This window comes from Trachemys scripta, chromosome 3 (assembly GCF_013100865.1).
Source record: "Trachemys scripta elegans isolate TJP31775 chromosome 3, CAS_Tse_1.0, whole genome shotgun sequence".
Lineage (NCBI taxonomy): Eukaryota > Metazoa > Chordata > Testudines > Emydidae > Trachemys > Trachemys scripta.
This window is the reverse complement of record NC_048300.1, coordinates 200,515,744-200,531,359: the sequence shown is the minus strand read 5'-3', so window position 1 is coordinate 200,531,359 and position 15,616 is coordinate 200,515,744. Positions and strand designations below refer to the sequence as shown.

The 15,616-nt window shown below is 60.5% G+C and overlaps 1 protein-coding gene across 1 annotated transcript in view; it reads right to left on the bottom strand.

Moving 5' to 3' along the window:
- The window catches only part of DNMT3A (DNA methyltransferase 3 alpha), a 187,211-nt gene that overhangs the window by 95,873 nt on the left and 75,722 nt on the right, over nucleotides 1-15,616 (bottom strand). The window contains exon 4 of the mRNA XM_034766845.1: nucleotides 3,862-4,201. Within this exon, the coding sequence (XP_034622736.1) occupies nucleotides 3,862-4,201 (340 nt within the window). The remainder of the gene's footprint in view (nucleotides 1-3,861; nucleotides 4,202-15,616) is intronic.

Genomic DNA, 15,616 nt, shown 5'->3' with positions numbered 1-15,616 from the left:
TTCCACAATGAAAATGAAATGCTGAACTTCAGCTTCCCTAGCCGCAATATACACAGGTGTCAGCTGAACACCATGTTCAACACCTACCAGCAGTGCCATCGATCATTACAATCCAATCCAACGAACAGCATTGCTTACATACACCAAATACTTCCATGTGTGTATTGGACACAGCAGACCCCGGTTAGCCGAGCCGCCACTATCTGGGTCTCCACATTAACTGAACTCCCAGCTGCCCAGGCCTGACATGTAGGGCTGGCTGCCTGAGCCCCACCACATCTGCAAATAAGGGCTAGCAAGATCTTTGCCAGTTCTCCGGATGACCCGCATTTCTGGTGATGCCATCTGGCCCCAGTCCCCATGAGATCGGATAATCGGGGTGCCACTGTACAGGGGTTTATTTTTTCACAAAATGTAAAAACTAAAGATTCGCTGTAAAAATACAAATTCCACGTTTTTCTGCAGCAAACAGATTTCTAGGATCCCTGGCCATGAGTGCCAGGAGCAGGGAGCCCCTGGCTGGGTTAACAGCACCCCCTACTGGGCCAGGGAAGGCAAGGATTCGCTAGGGCTTGGGCAGCAGTCTGGCAAAGGGTTTCTAGTCCCCCATCCGCCCCACACGGAGCTCTGCGCAGGCACCTCATAAAAGCTACAACACTCCCCCTCCCTCCCGCCGCCTCTCAGCTGAAAGCAGCCGCACCCCAGTAGCAGAGGCACCATTGAAAGTGGAGCTGGGCAAAGGGAGCCCTACCATGCCATGCCATGCCCTGCACTGCCCAGCATGGGGAACACCCTCCTCTGACACCCCTTAACCACTGAACCCATTTCCCCAGGGCCACGGGGGATGCTCCATCCCTGGCCATTCTAAATCCCGACTGGCTGTTTTTCTAACGGATCTGCTCTGGGTAATTATTGTGGGGCAGGTGTCTGGTCAGGCCGGTTGACCACTGGGGAGCTGGGAACAGCCGGAGGCAGGAGCCAGGCTAGCTGGGCCCTGGTAATGAAGGCAGTTCTGCTCCAGCTCTGCTGGGGAGCGTGAATAACCGGGATAATAATTAGTGAGAACTAGCACGAATGCAGCGATCTCACAGTGCAGCTCTGGGAGCCTAGCTCAGCGCAGCTCTGCCAACTCCCCTTTGGCCCCAAAGCCAGGGCAGATTGCCCCAGGCTAGGCCAGGGCAATCTCAAGACATCCCTGCCCAACCAGCAGGGCCAGGAGGAGAGGAGCCGGGCGCTCTCCCAGCGGGGAGCCCAGTATGACCCATCTCGTGGGCAGACAGGGAAAGGGGCTTACCACTGGGAGCTGGCTGTTTCCTAAGGGGTTTAGGAGCTGGCTGGGGAACACAAGCCACAGAAGGCAGAGCCGTGGCTGGTGCTGGGAGAGGGCAGGCGGTGGGATACTGGGGGCCCATCCTGACCTTCCTCTCACTCCTGATGCCTCTACAGACAAACTTGCCCAGTGAGTGCAGGAGCTTTCTTGGCTCACGGGGCAGGAAGCCCGTGTGTGTGACTGACCTGGGCAAGCTGGTCGCCACAGGAACTGGCCCCTCCTAGAAACCTGCAGTGCTACACGGGCCCTGCAGGGCACCGGAGAGCTGAGAGATCGCAGACCGGTGATTGAGCACCCCTGAGCCGCAGGGAGATACAGACGGGCTCTGAGAGCACTGCAAGAAATAACTCCGCAGACCTCTCTGCCACAGAGAAACCACGGGCTAGACACAGCCCCCAACAGCCCAGCCCCACCCATTCGACTGCCTGGCACCCACGTCTGGTGCCTCCCTTCACCAGCCAATCACAGCCACGGACGCCTCGGGGCAGCACAGCAGAACGGGGCCCGTTCCGCCTGAGGAAAGCTGGCACCATCCGCTCCATCCACCATGAAAGGTGCCCAGCACGCCAGCCCGGGCTCTGAGAGAACGCACCAAAACCCGCCATCAGCCGCAGGGCCCACCTCGCCGCAGGGAACGGGCAAGGCTCAGGCCAGTGCTCATCGCACACAGTCAGGGGCCATGACCTGGAGCTGGAAGCTGACACAAAGCAGTGTCCAACCCAAGAGGGGACCGCAGCCAGCACAGCAGAAGGCCCGAGTCTTCTCTCGTCTGCACCAAATTCCCCCTCCAGGACTTACAGGGAGTGACATCTGACTTACACCAACATAAGCGATAGACGGCTCAGGCCCAGGGAGAGCTCCAAACCCAGGCCAGGAGGAGACAGAGACACCCTCCCGTGGCCAGAAATGAGCAAAGGCTCCGCTAGGAAGAGCGAGCAGGAAAACCGGGTCCCGGAGGGGAGAGAGGGCGGAGATGGCAGCGATGGGTCAGGACCAGACAGCAGTAAGGGACTGGCTGCAGGGTTAACGCCAGCGCCTGTGCTCCGGGGTTCTGTCTCCGTTATACTCCGGCAGCGCCTGTAGAGCTTCTCATGGCACTGAGCCTCACTGAACTGCACTGCATGTGCGTGTGTCTCCTGGGGAGCCCAGCGCACTTCCAAGCACCTCTCACAAAGGACATTGGGTCGGGGCGGGTGTAGAACTGTCCCCACACTCAACGTGCTGCAGCTGGCTTCTCTGAGCCCCCAGCAAAGCATCGGAGCCGGTCACTCTCTCTGTGCAGCGCCCTGGGAGCCCTTCTCAAAACCAAGCCGTGCACTCGCCTGCCTTCGGGGACAGGGAACACGGGAAGACAGCGGCCTGCCTCTCCCTGTTCCCTGCGGGCCACCAGACGGTGACTGGGATCTCAGAGCTGGGGCAAAGACGAGTAACCGGAGTAGCCATGACTGAGTACAGCACAAACACTAGGGGGCGCACAAGAGCTATGTCCATTAGCTGCACCCAGCGTTTATTCCCGACAGCCCTCCAGGGACCCGCTCCAGGTTCTTCCCTTCCCAGAGCTCAGCAATGCAAAGCCCATTCCCCGGGCAGGGGGGCACTGGTGCCTCCCCATCCGCTTTCCAGCGCATCCCTACTCTCTCCCCACACTGGAGAGGGGACCCCGCCAATGGTTCGATCTCCCCCGTTCTAGGAGCAGCGAGGCAGCAGGGAGCACAGAGCCCATGGGGTGGGGGTGGTCAGTGGGAAGCTGGGAACACACACAGGGAATCAATTCTGAAGCACTCAGAGGAGAGGAAAGTGATCAGGAACAGTCAGCATGGATTCACCAAGGGGAAGTCGTGCCCGACTAACCTAATTGCCTTCTATGAGGAGATAACTGGCTGTGTGGATGAGGGGAAAGCAGTGGACGTGTTATTCCTTGACTTTAGCAAAGCTTTTGATACGGTCTCCCACAGTATTCTTGCCGCCAAATTAAAGAAGTATGGGCTGGATGAATGGACTGTAAGGTGGATAGAAAGCTGGCTAGATCGTGGGGCTCAACGGGTAGTGATCAACGGCTCCATGTCTAGTTGACAGCAGGTTTCAAGCAGAGTGCCCCAGGGGTCGGTCCTGGGGCCGGTTTTGTTCAATATCTTCATTAATGATCTGGAGGATGGTGTGGATTGCACTCTCAGCAAGTTTGCAGATGACACTAAACTGGGAGGAGTGGTAAATACGCTGGAGGGTAGGGATAGGATACAGAGGGACCTAGACAAATTAGAGGATTGGGCCAAAAGAAACTACCCCCGTACTGTGTCCCTGAGCTCCCAGCCAGCCATCTGGCGCCCAGGACTCCAGCAGTACCTCTTAACCCTGCTCCCGGCCCTGCTCTCCGTAGCAGACCCCCCGCACAGGGCACATCAGTTGGATGGTGGCACCACAGGGGCACAGGCAGGAGACAGCAGGACCACGGGCAGGTCAGAGGTCACGTTACCCGCATTCCTGGATCCTGCCAGCCCCATAGACGGGAGCCCTAAACGCTAAGGTCTTACTTTTCCCAGCTGTCTCCAAGAGTTTCCTCTTGCCTCTCTTCTTCTGGGGGGCGGAAGGGGCCAGCTCACCCTCATCGGCCGGGGGATCCGGGCTGTCCTTCGGGGTGCAGCGCCCGTTCTCCAGGGCCTGGCCCGTCTCGCTGTCTGGGAGGCTGTCTGTCTCATCCTCGCCATGCTGCCCGCCCTTGGGGGTCCCGTCGCTGTCCTCTGGGCCTTTCCACTGGGCACCGTCTGTCTCCAGGTCTCCATTTAGCACCTGCTCCGTGGAGCCAGCATCCTGGCAGGGGGGGTGGCACTTTGGGACTGAGGCAGTGTCTTTGGATGCTTCACTACTTTCCACCTGCAGAGACAGAGAAAGGGAGAGGCTGAGAGCCCTGCTCCGGGCTGCATAGGCCCTCGGGCCACCTTCGCCAGCACCGTCACCCAGCCTTATCTGCCCTCGGTGCTCCCCAATCTGGCCCCCAACGTGCCCCTTGATCCATGTCCCACGTGCCCTTACCTGATACGGCCCCCGAAGGATCCCCAAAGAGCCCCCTTGGCCCAGCCCCCAGTCTACACCCCTGTGCTAGAGCTGGCATGTGCCCTCATTGGCACATCCCAGGCCTCTCCGCCGCGTGTCCACCTGCCCCCTGGCTCCTCCTTCGGTGGGTGCCCTGTTCACTGGCACTCTGGGAGGGCTGAGCCTTGGGGTGGCCACGGCACCGTGCATCACAGTCCTGCCCCTCAGCCCCACGTACTGCACCAGAAAGGGCCCGTCAGTGCCCTCTAGTGCTGTACAGCTCAGAGTGCCAGGGAACCCAGTGCTGCAGGGGTTAAAGGCACTCTCCCAGCAGTGAGCCCCCTGCATTGTACCGAGCTTGGGGGACAGGACTGCTCCTAGCTAGAGACAGCAGGTCAACCCCCCACATACACACACACTGCACCCCAGAGACATCCCCTGGGGCCTGCGTGAAATCCTTCCCCAGTGCTCCAAGACTTATTGAAAATCAACATTAACAGTTCAGTGATCCCCAGCCAGCTCTTTTAAAACTCTTGAATGAAAGTAATCTGGTCCTGCTGGTTTAAAATGCCTTACTTCTGTTTAACATCCTCCAGAGATACCATTGGAATGGAAAGAGTGTTATCGTCACCACATGTTTCAGGCTCTTTTCCTACTACAAAGATAAATGGGACGACCCAGGAAACTGTAGACCTGTTGTCCTGACATCAGTCGTGGGCTGTGACCAAAAGGGCGAATGTGATCCCTGGATGCATAAAGAGGGGAATCTCACGTAGGGGTCGAGGGGTTATTTTACCCCTGTCTTTGGAGCTGTGCGACCACTGCTGGAATCCTGTGTCCAGCTCTGGGGGCCACAAGTCAAGAAGGATGTTGGTAAATTGGCGAGGGGTCAGAAAAGAGCCACGAGAACAATTCAAGGGTTAGGAAAAAAGCTTTATAGTGATTGACACAAGGAGCTCAGTCGATTTAGCCTAACTAAGAGAAGGTTAAGGGATGTCTTCATCCCAGTCTATAAGCACCTACACGGGGAACAAATCTTTGATAACAGGCTCTTCAATCTAGCAGAGAAATGTCTACCAGGATCCAAGGGCTGATAGCTGAAACTAGACAAATTCAGACTGGAAACAAGGAGTACATTTTTGATGGTGAGAGTAATTATCCACTGGAGCAATTTACCAAGGGCCACTCTCCATCACGGACCAGGTTTCAATCAAGACTGCTGTGTTTCTAGAAGCGCCGCTCTGGGAATGGTTCTGGGATAGGTCTCTGGCTGTTACAATAGATGATCACCCTGGTCCCTTCTGGCCTTGGGATCCAGGGCTCACCCCAGCCTGAAGCTGGTCACACGGGACGCAGGCTGTCACGGAGAGTGGGGGACACAAGGCCCTGCACCCCCGGCTTCCTGCGATTCACCATGACGCTCAGCCAGCCAGTAAAACAGAAGGTTTATTTAGACGACAGGGACACAGTCCAAGACAGGTCTTGCAGGCACAGACAACAGGACCCCCTCAGTTAGGTCCATCTTGGGGTCCCAGAGCACCCCAGCCCCCTTGGGAGGTCAGAGCCCCGCCTGCCTCCCAGCCATTCCACCAGCTAGCCCTGAAGTCTCTCTCCCCAGCCTTTGTTCCGTTTCCGGGGCAAAGGTGTCACCTGGCCTCTAACCCCTTCCTGGGTTCTCATGTTACATGCTCAGGTATCTTCCCTCGGCCAGTCTCCCATCCCCCCATGCAGACCGTCCTAGCCACACTCCCCTGCCTTCCCAGCCAACACTCCCCACTCAGCCTTCAAAGACCACAAAGAACAGTCCTAGTTCGTCACACAGACAAGAGGCCTCCAGTGACACGCAGAGGGGGGCCCTGGCGAAGGGAGCGGGCAGTGCGGGGAGGCGTGCCCTCTGCCCCATTCTGAACCATCTGTGCCTCTGGGGGCTGGGACCACCCGACACCAGCCTGCAGAGTGAGTTGCAGACCCTGTTCCCCTCCCCATGTCCCACCTTGTGCAGGAAAAGATCAGGCTTGGGGACACCCGGCTCATAAATATTGTACAGCCCAGCCCAGCCCATGCCTGGGACACCACACCCAGCCATTATTCACCTGCTGGGACGCAGGGGGAGGGGCAGGTGCAGGCTGCCAGGCCTGTAAATACACCAGCACCCTGCACACTGCACCACGGCTGTGTGACACCCCTGCAGGGGTGGGAGGGTGCACACACCCAGAGCTCACTGGAACCCTTCTGACAGCGCACCCCAGCCTACACTCCTAGAAATCAGGGCCACACAGGACCCGTGGACCCAGCCCCACCTGGAAGGAGAGCTGCTCAAATGACTAATGGGCTCAGAGAAGCCAGAGCTGGGAAAGGCCCCTCAGGCCAGGATCGCCCAGTCTGTTCTGTAGGGCTCCATCCAGTCACCAGGGCTCCCAGCCCTTCCCCAGGAGACAGCCCCAGGGCCAACTTCCATTTAGGTGACCGCTGCCAGGATTTGGGGGGGGGGGCGGCAATTTGGCGGCGGGGGTCTTCGGCGGCAATTCTGCAGTGGGTCCTTCACTCACTCCAGGACCTGCCGCCGAAGTGCCCCGAAGACCGGGAGCGTGGAAGGACCCCCCTGCCGCAGAATTGCTGCCGACGACTGGGAGCACGGAAGGACCCCCGCCTAGGGGGCCAAAAACCCTGGCGCCACTCCTGGACAGCCCCCAGCCAGGCCCATTTCCCTGCCCGGCATCTCTCCTGAGCCCAGGCTAAGATCAAATCCCCACCCCCACCCCAGTTACACCCCCTGCACCCCTCTCGAAAAGCCCCACGTTCCAGGCAATTGATCTCACTTGGAAGGTGAGAATTTGTCAGACACAGCTTGCAGGGCTGCCCTGAAATCCAGCCAGCAAACCCTTGGACTCAAGGCACTCATCCTGCTGTCTGGAGACACCCCCCCCCCACCGCCTTGTGCCCGACTCCATCTCCCTGGAGATGTTCCAGGAGTTTGCCCCGTTATTTTACTCCTTTCACGAAAGGCCCGTGACTTGTTTTCTCCCATCGTAAAAACCATCCTTGGCTTAGCCCCTCACCTCCAGGCTCACTGAGCGTGAGACGTCTACAGCTGCTGGCTTCAAGTCCTCTGCTCAAACTCCATCCCAGCCCCACTCCATCCTGGCTTCTGCCCCATGCCCTCCACTGACACCCCCCCAAAGATCTCTAATGACTCTTCGGAGACCAACTTCACAGCCAGTGCTCCACCCCCAGCCCCTCCGGGCCATGGCTGGCTGCCTTTAACACGGCCGACCACCCTGCAATGCCTGGGCTTCCATGAGCCTGTCCTCCCTTCGGTGTCTCATCTGCTCCACTCTCCTCTTACCGGGAGGGTCCCCTCAGGGCTCCATTCTTGCCCCCTCCTCTTCTCCCTCTACACTGTCTCTGGGGGGGTGTCTACGCAGCATGCAGAAGGGAGCCTCCCAGCCTGGCTCACGCGGGCACTCGAAAAACAGGGCTACAGAGCCTGAGCTCCAGCCCGAGCCATAGCATCAAAGCTCTGTCTACTGCTCTTTGGAGAGCACTAGCCCATGCCCTGCTAGCCCACGCCTGACCTAAGCTCACTTCCGTGGGCTGCGCAGACACCCTGGGCGATCTCAGCCACAAACATGGCTTTGGCTTTAACACCTATCTTTAAACTGATGACTCACAAATTCACAGCCCGCTCCAGCCCTGTCTCCCTCCCTCGGTCCTAAGATCTCAGCCTGTCTCTTGAATGCCCTCCCACGGGTGTCCAGCTGCCACTGAAACTTAACACAGCCACAACAAAGCTTCTGATCTCTCCCGGCACCCACCCCTGCCTCCTCTAGCATGGCGAATGGCACAACCAGCCTCGCTGCTGCTCACGCCTGAATCTTGGCTTCCTCTCTGCCCCACGCACCTCGGCTGTGTCTGCAACTCCCCGCCCTCACCCAGACGAGCACCATGACAAGAGCAGTTTGGTCTGTCCGGCTCTCCAGGGTCTCAGCCTGGCCCTGAACCATGGGACTCCAGAGCCAGGTATGTGCGCGCAGCATGGGACAGGCAGCGCCGTGACCCGAGCTCATAGACTCGTACCCCCCGCTGGGCTGCAGCGCCCATTAACTCTGAGCTCCCTCCAGTAGCGCAGGCCAGAGGGGATCTCCGCGCAGCCCGGCGGCCCTGGCAAATCTGCCCCTCTGCTCCCCAGCACGCTGCCTGGCTTGGTAACGCCGTCCTGTCCCGTCAGAGCAGGGTAGCCGTGGGCATGAGCCACGCAAACCGCCCCCTGCACGGGAGGCCCCAGGCCTGCAGGGATCAGCTGCACCCATCTCCCCCCAGCAACTGGGAAACCAAACGACCCCCGATTCCTCCTCTCACGCTGGGAGCCTGCCAAGCGGGCAGCCCCGCTACACCGGCCTGCACCTCCGGGGGCTAGGGGGTAGGACTAGGGCTGCTGTCCCAACACCCTGCCGCAGCCCCAGGGAGCCCAGGAGACTCAGCGCCCCCCAGCCAGTCACAGCTTTGCACGGAGCCCGGCTACCCCTCCCCCCACTCCTGACACCGGGGCCCAGGAGCAGATCCAGCCACCCCAGCTCCCCACAAAGCGCCCTCTGCTCCTGGCTTGGCCTGAGGAGTGAGCACTGCGTCAACGCTGAGCTAGATGGACCCCAGGGCTACACCCAGGCCGGTTCCTCACATCCCCCGACCCAGCAGCCTGGAGGACAGGAGCCTCCCGCAGGGACCAGGGCTGTCCTAAGTGGGGGGCACCAAGGGAGGCCCCCTTCTCATCCTGAGAGTGACAGGCCAGGCCAGGCCATGCAATGGGATCCCAGAGCTGTTCCTTCTGGGACAGGGCGCTGGCGCTCGGCCCTCCCTGAGAGATCTGCCACCCGCCAGGTCTCTACTGCGTTGCTCGCCATGGTGCCTGCCTCGGGGGAGAGCACGGGCAAAGCCCCAAAGGTGGGGCCAGGCTGGCTGAGGCCTGATACCAGAATGGTCTAGCTGCGCCTAGGGCCCCCCTTTTGTCTTCGGGATCCCATTTCCCACCTCACCCCCAGGGCCAGGCTGGCCCATTCTGCACTCAGAGCTACAGAGGCACGCGGAGCCGAGTGTGGGGCCCCCGGAGAGCTCTGTAGCAGCAGGATAGACCCTCCTGACAAAGCCAGCCGGTGAGTAGCCAGAACGTGGCAAGTCCCGGAGCACCAGGTTTCCCCACGCTGTGCCGCGTGGCTGGGGCAGGTCTCTGCTGAACGGCATGCAGCGGGGGGGGGAGGGGGGGGAGGGAGGCAGGCCTGTGGCTTCTCGTCGCACTTTTCATTAGTCATGTAACCCCAAAGCGAAGGAAGGCCCAGGGACGTGGATTCCTCCCAGTAGCTGGGCACCTGCATTATTCATAGCCCATCAATATTGAAGAGGAGCCGGCCTGTGCTGGCGTCTCTACCCAGCTGCCTCCACTGGGGAAAGTGAAACAAGTGTGTGTGTGTGACAGGCAGAGCCAGAGCCAGGCTGGCACATGGGCGGCATGGCCTGGGGGGTGAGAGACAGACCCTGTCTACACGAGGAAAGCCAGCTGCTCAGTCATGCTCCCTAGCCCCTGCCAGTTGCACGGACTGGTGTGTGCCTTCTGGAGCGTCCCCACTGCTGGCTCCCAAGCTGCAGGGAGAAGGGCAGGGCTGGCAGCCTGGGGGCCCGGCTGATGGTGTGAGAGCCGAGCCAACCCAGCCTCAATCCCCCCTCTGCCTCCTGCTCCTGGGGCTCAGGGGTGAGCAGCCCTGCCCCAGCAGCGAGGAGTGGTGCAGCAGGCTCCTGTCCCATCCTGCCGTCCTCCCCCCCTGCTCAGCACCGGCGCTCGGGTGCCATTTGCCAGGGCTCCAGGAAGACCCCGCACAGCGAGAGGCTGCGAGGGGAAGGGTGAGGAGTTAAGAGTGAAAGGCCCAGCGGTTTCCGTGGCAAGAGAGAGTGAAAGTGCAAGCGTGCTCTGCAAACCCAGCAAGGACGCGTGCAGGCAGGGCTAGCTGCAGGGGCTGTGCTGGGGGGCGCTTTGGTTCTTTCCATAACAGCTGCAGGATCGGGGCCAGGCCAAGCCCCCCGGGATATCGGGCACACACACAAACCAGCAACAAATCCAATGGGGGCAGCACTGCGGGCTCTTCTTTCCAGGCTGCCTTAGGGCCCCCATTCCCCACCACTGGGGCTGCCCTGGGCCCCCATTCTCTTCCCCAGGGCCACCCTGGGCCCTTTGACAGACCTGGCTCCAGGACCGATTACTGCAATTCATTCGATCTAGGAACAAAGTCAGACCCGCAAAAACCTCCAGCTGGGACACAGTGCAGCGCCATTCTGCTTAGCAACACATGGACACATCAGCCCATGCCGCACTCCAGCCAGGTCAAGGTCTCTGTCCTGATACTCAATGGCCCTGGCTCCCCGTGTCCAGGGCCTACCTTCCTCCAGAGCAAGGAAGCTATCCCCGGGGGGGAGACAGAACTTTCCCGGGAGCTGGGCCTGGCCTATGGACCTCACTGCCACAAGAGGGGAGAGACGCCGAGCCCCAGGATGAATCAGAGCTGTCTTCGGGCTGCTGCTACTGCAGGTGGGGAGGGCAGAGTCTGGGTTAGTACTAAACTGGGAAGTGTCCAGCGACTCTGCTGACGGGGGCCAGCCAGCCAGCCGACTAGCCAGAACACCCCTGCTCAGACGTGCCCCCGGCTCCCTGCAGCAGAGCCCCCAGCACAACGCATGGAGCACTGAGATCTCCCGAGTGACACTGCTCCGGGCTGCACCTGGTCCCCCAACTGCCCCTACACCGAGCCCCAGATTAGTCCCTCGGCAGAGTCCCTGTCTCACACGGGCACCCGGCAGCACGACGGGTAAACAGGGCACCAGCTCTGAAGCAGCCATTTGCTCAACTGCTGCGGTAGCTCAGGCTCCCGGCCCCAGAGGCCCCATGCCGGCGGGGTGCCAGGACTCTGGCCATGAGCTCACCAGGCACATTACATGCTCCATTAGAAAGCATGAGGTATTGAACACTTAGCTCAGTTTCCTGTGCTCCAAACCCAGCGTTCGGCTCCCTCTGCCTCTGCACCCCCCTGCCGCAAACGAGGCAGCAGGAACAGGCCGGGCCCTGGGGCCTAGCTCAGCCTGCCTCTGAGGAGGAACAAGACACCAGGGGCACCGCAGAACTGAGGGACTCTCCCCGTGGACCAAGGCAGGCCTGCTTGGAGCCCAGCCAAACATGGAGGGAGCAGCAGAGAGGAGGTGCTTTGGGGAGAATTCACTCAGCGGCTGGAACCTCACGTGGTGCCAGCCTTCTCGGGCACCTGCACCACCCTGCCCTGGCGAGACCTCGGCCCTCCCATTCAGCACCTGCTATGCCAGCCTGTCCTCGGCCCAGGCCCTGCAGGCGAGCCTGGGTTTGAAGTAAGAGGCTTGTCCCTAAGGCAGGAAGACGAGCCTGGAGTACCAGTCCCCATGCCCTGAACGTGACTCGCTCTCAGTCCAGCCCCCTCTGCACTGCAGGGCACAGGTGGGCAGCAGGAACCCCTTCAGTCCAGCTGAACTGGCCCCAAGGGAGCCTCCCCCTTGCCAAAGCTCATAGGCTGCTCGGCCCCTCATCTCTCTCCTACCAGGCAGCCTTGTCCTGGTGCCATGCCAGTGCCACACAGACCGCCCCCCCCACCACCACCACTACCAAAGCCCCTGGCACTGGCCGGCCGCTCGCTGCTCACTCGGTCTTCACAGATAAGTGAAAAGGGAAGCAGGGCCGGGGCTCTGGCAGCGATCAGTGGGGCCAGGCGCTGTGCCCGGCTGATGCAGAACGGTGCCGATGCCAGCATCGTGCCCTGTGGAAACTACATGTCCCAGGATGCAATGCACACTGGCAGGGGGCCACAGGGCACAATGGCACAGAGAGCCTGCCAGCACACGGCTTGGCTTTGCCTCTGCTCCATCGGCTGGAATAGCTGGGGGGCTGCAGTGAGGCTCGAGGGGCTTGGGCTTAGGGGGTCTGAACCAAGGATTAAAATGGGGGGGGGGGCGGCAGGTGAGGCTCGAGGGTCGCTCTCAAGCTCTCCGTATCCTTCCCTTTCACAGACGCTGCAATTCCCCCCCAACTAACTCCCAAATCCCTGGCACCGAGGCTGGCGAGATCCCCCAGCTGTCCGCCAGGGATGGACCTGGAGTACTGCACTGGGTCCCCAGGAGAGGGGAGGAAGGTGTCACCGTGGAGCCCCCCACCCACTCAGCCATGTGCTGACGGACACCCCGCCCGCCAACAGCACATCCAAGGCCACAAGGGGCGGCTGCCTCTTACCATGGTGCAGGCCCCACCGCATCCCCGCACGGAGCCCCCCGAGGACAGCTGCCGCCTGCCTGCGTCCCACGAGCCTCCTCCCCACACTTGTTTCTCTTTCTCAGCGCCTGCAGCAGACGCTTCCTGCCGAGCGCTGGCCCTGACGCTGCCTCGCTCACAGTCACTTCCTCCAGTCACGGGCCAGCCTCCCCTCGCCCCCAGCTCCTCGCCTGCTCCAAGCGCCCCGGAGACCCAGCACCTCTGCTCGCCCGAGGCCTGGCCCCGCGGGAGGAATGTGAAGCTGCAGGGAGACGGGCAGGTTGTGCCAGGGGGCAGGGCCGGAGCTGAAGAGGCGGTGGGGGGGAGGCCCAAGCAGTTGGCCGTGCACTGGGGGAGAGGAGACGCAGGGGAGGGCAGAGCTGGGCACAGCCAGGAGACGCACACACCAGCATGGGGGTTAAGAAGCGGAGGGGAGGCACCAGGGTTTTGCAGTGGGGATGGCGAAGAGACAGTGACAGCCTGGCGCTGGGGAGGGGAACGCTAAGGAGCCCAGCCTCAGGGTGTGCAACTGGAGCTAGTGGCTGAGGGTGACTGGTGTCAGGAGGGCAAGCCAAGCCGCGAGAGTGGGAGGGGTCGCCGGGCACGGACCCCGGGATGCCCCTGGAGTGGGGGAGGGGAAGCGGCAAGCGATATTTGGAACTGGCGGATGATGGCTTGCAAGTCTAGCCCAGAGCCCTGGCTGCCTGAGGAGGCGGGGCGGGGTCGGTCACAAAGCAGATTGGGGCAGCCCTTGAGAGACCGAACAATTCCCACCCTCTGCGACTGACGGCAGAGCTCTAATCCTCTGGGAAAATGGAGGGGACTCTGGGTGCCCAGCCCCCCGCCCAGGGAAACTTTAACACCCCACCGCACAGTAAGCCTGCCTTAGGAACTGCTCCCGGCCTGCCTCTCTCTCAGCCTGCACACACACAGCCCCGAAATCCCCTAGGGAGAGCATCCGCCTGCCGCAATGCTTTGGGTTACGGTCCCAGCCACCCCAGGGCTGTGTTTGCTTTAGTGCTTGACCTGACCCGCCCCTTGGCTCCAGGGCTTTCCTTTACTGCACAGATATGAAGTGTAGGGAATGGAGTAACTTCAGCCACATCCCAGTGTGTTCATCAGTACGTGGATCTGTGAGCGCACGCACGCACACACACACACACAGAGTCTCTCGTTCTCTAGCTCTGTCCTGTATCAGGATGCCAATGTTTGCCTGAAACCCCCAAGCCTAGTGGCAGATGCTGATTCTTGTAACTCACTGAACCCATCCGAATACAGGGGAGCTGGGGTCGGATCTTTTGGGAGAGCACATAGGGTGTGGGCAGAGCTGAGCTCAGAGAGGAACCCTGGGAGCAGCCCAGCCTGGAGAGAAGCCAGGGGTAGGGCTTGGCTAGCTTCACTGCAAGTTCCTCAATTGAATAAAACCAAACTCTCGGAGAGGGGGGAGTTCTGAGCTGCTGCAAATTGTGTGGACTGTTTGGAAGCCATACAAACAACTCATCACACACGGCACAAACCTACCCCTACCCAAATGCTCTATGAGTTGGCACAAATGTACATGCTGTCAGGGACCGTGGTATAGGTGGTCTGGCCTAGCAGTGACAGCTGGGCTGAAGTCTGTCCATCAGGGACAGGAGCCACTGGGCAGGAGTGGGAGGAACCGCAAGGTGAGGTCCCATAAACAAGTCAGGGTAAAAGGCAGGCCAGGATCAGAGACCGGAGATCAGGGGCAGAACCGGGTTAGAACCGAGAGGCAGGAGTCGGGGTCAGAGTCAGGCCGGGGTCAGAGACCGGAGATCAGGGGCAGTACCGTGTTAGAACCGAGAGGCAGGAGTCGGGGTCAGAGTCAGGCCGGGGTCAGAGACCAGAGATCAGAGGTAGTACTCCACTCAGATGAAACCTTGTGGGAACGGGTGACCCTAAGCAATCCCAGTGCCGGAAGGCAAGGGGCTCCTGTGACGGGAGCAGGGGGCGGGGCGGATTTGACCTGGGAATGTTGCAGGGGGGTTGCAGTGGGGATGTGGGACTTCCCTTGAAGGAAGCTACCTGAGCTGTAACCTGAGCCAGGAGGGGGGTGGGAGAAGTGACACCTTCTGCCCGGGAGACTGAACAAAGGAGAGGAGGCGCAGAGGGGAGCGGGGAGAAAGCTGCTGGAGGAGTTTGGAGTTTCAGTTTGGGCTGGGTGGTGCAACGCAGGGAACCCGAGCTGGGGTCTAAGCTCCTTGAACCTCCCCGAAGGACTTGATTGAGGGGTTCTGGTTGTACCTACAAGCTCTGCTTGGGACTGTGGTCCTGTCATCTAATAAACCTTCTGTTTTACTGGCTGGCTGAGAGTCACGGTGAATCTCAGGAAGAGGGGTGCAGGGCCCTGACTCCCCCACACTCCGTGACAACTGGTGGTAGTGGTGGGATCTACTGCACCCCGTGGACGGCACTTCCTGCAGTAAGTGACTGGGGAGCAGTAAAACAAAGGGTGATTGACGGAGACCAAGTGGGCTGAAGAGTCAGAGAGAGACGGTTTTAGGGGGCGATTCACCCCAGGGAGTGTGTGACCAGCGAGAAGGACTTTTGCAGTAACAGGGTCCCCCGGGGGGATTGCAGCAAGTGGTCCCAGGGGCGGAGGAGTCTGCAGCTCGACCCTGGCAGAGAGGTGGTGACCTCGAGAAGGGCTGGCACACTAGGGGTCCCCCTGGGAACTGTGGGGAGCTGTGAGCACACAGGCCGGTGAGTGGCCAGCAGGAAGATGTATGCCAAGCGGCTTAAGAGTGACCTGCTGGAGCTGTGCAAGCAGAGGGGGCTGCGCAGTGGGAGGCTCACCAAAGAACAGCTCATTGCCCAGCTGGAGGAGGGAGATCGCTCGAATGAACTGATCCCTGTCTCTGAGGGAAGCAGCCTGGCAGATGTAGCCCAGGCACCAGTGTCTGTCCCAGCTAGGAGTGGTCAGC